Consider the following 502-nt stretch of genomic DNA (forward strand, 5'->3'; position numbering starts at 1 on the left):
GCGGGGCCGCCGCGTCCCCACGCGCTGACAGCGGCTGTGTCCCCAGCGTGCTGAAGGAGCTGCTCCAGGTGCAACAGAGCCTCGGCTACTGCCCGCAGTGCGACGCGCTGTTCGACGAGCTCACGGCCCGGGAGCACCTGCAGCTGTACACGCGGCTGCGTGGGATATCCTGGAAGGATGAGGCCCGGGTGAGGATCTGCAGGGTGGGGCAGGGAGCCAGCGCGCTGGGCGGCCCTGCCTGCGCTGACATCTGCGTTCCTCGGCCAGGTGGTGAAGTGGGCTCTGGAGAAGCTGGAGCTGACCAAGTATGCAGACAAGCCGGCCGGCACCTACAGCGGTGGCAACAAGCGGAAGCTCTCCACGGCCATCGCCCTCATTGGGTACCCAGCCTTCATCTTCCTGGTAAGCCCTGGGTGGGGTGGGGGGGCGGCTGCCTGGCCTTTGACTTCCTGGTGAGCACGGGCAGGGGCAGCGTTCAGGCCGGGGTGTGTGGGCCTGGCAG

The 502-nt window shown here is 68.3% G+C and overlaps 1 protein-coding gene across 1 annotated transcript in view; it reads left to right on the forward strand.

Moving 5' to 3' along the window:
* The window catches only part of ABCA2 (ATP-binding cassette, sub-family A (ABC1), member 2), a 21973-nt gene that overhangs the window by 18641 nt on the left and 2830 nt on the right, over positions 1–502 (forward strand). The window contains exons 41-42 of the mRNA XM_011957400.1: positions 32–188; positions 268–413. Coding sequence (XP_011812790.1) covers positions 32–188; positions 268–413 — 303 coding nt within the window. The remainder of the gene's footprint in view (positions 1–31; positions 189–267; positions 414–502) is intronic.

Source organism: Colobus angolensis, unplaced genomic scaffold (assembly GCF_000951035.1).
Source record: "Colobus angolensis palliatus isolate OR3802 unplaced genomic scaffold, Cang.pa_1.0 Scaffold44, whole genome shotgun sequence".
NCBI lineage: Eukaryota > Metazoa > Chordata > Mammalia > Primates > Cercopithecidae > Colobus > Colobus angolensis.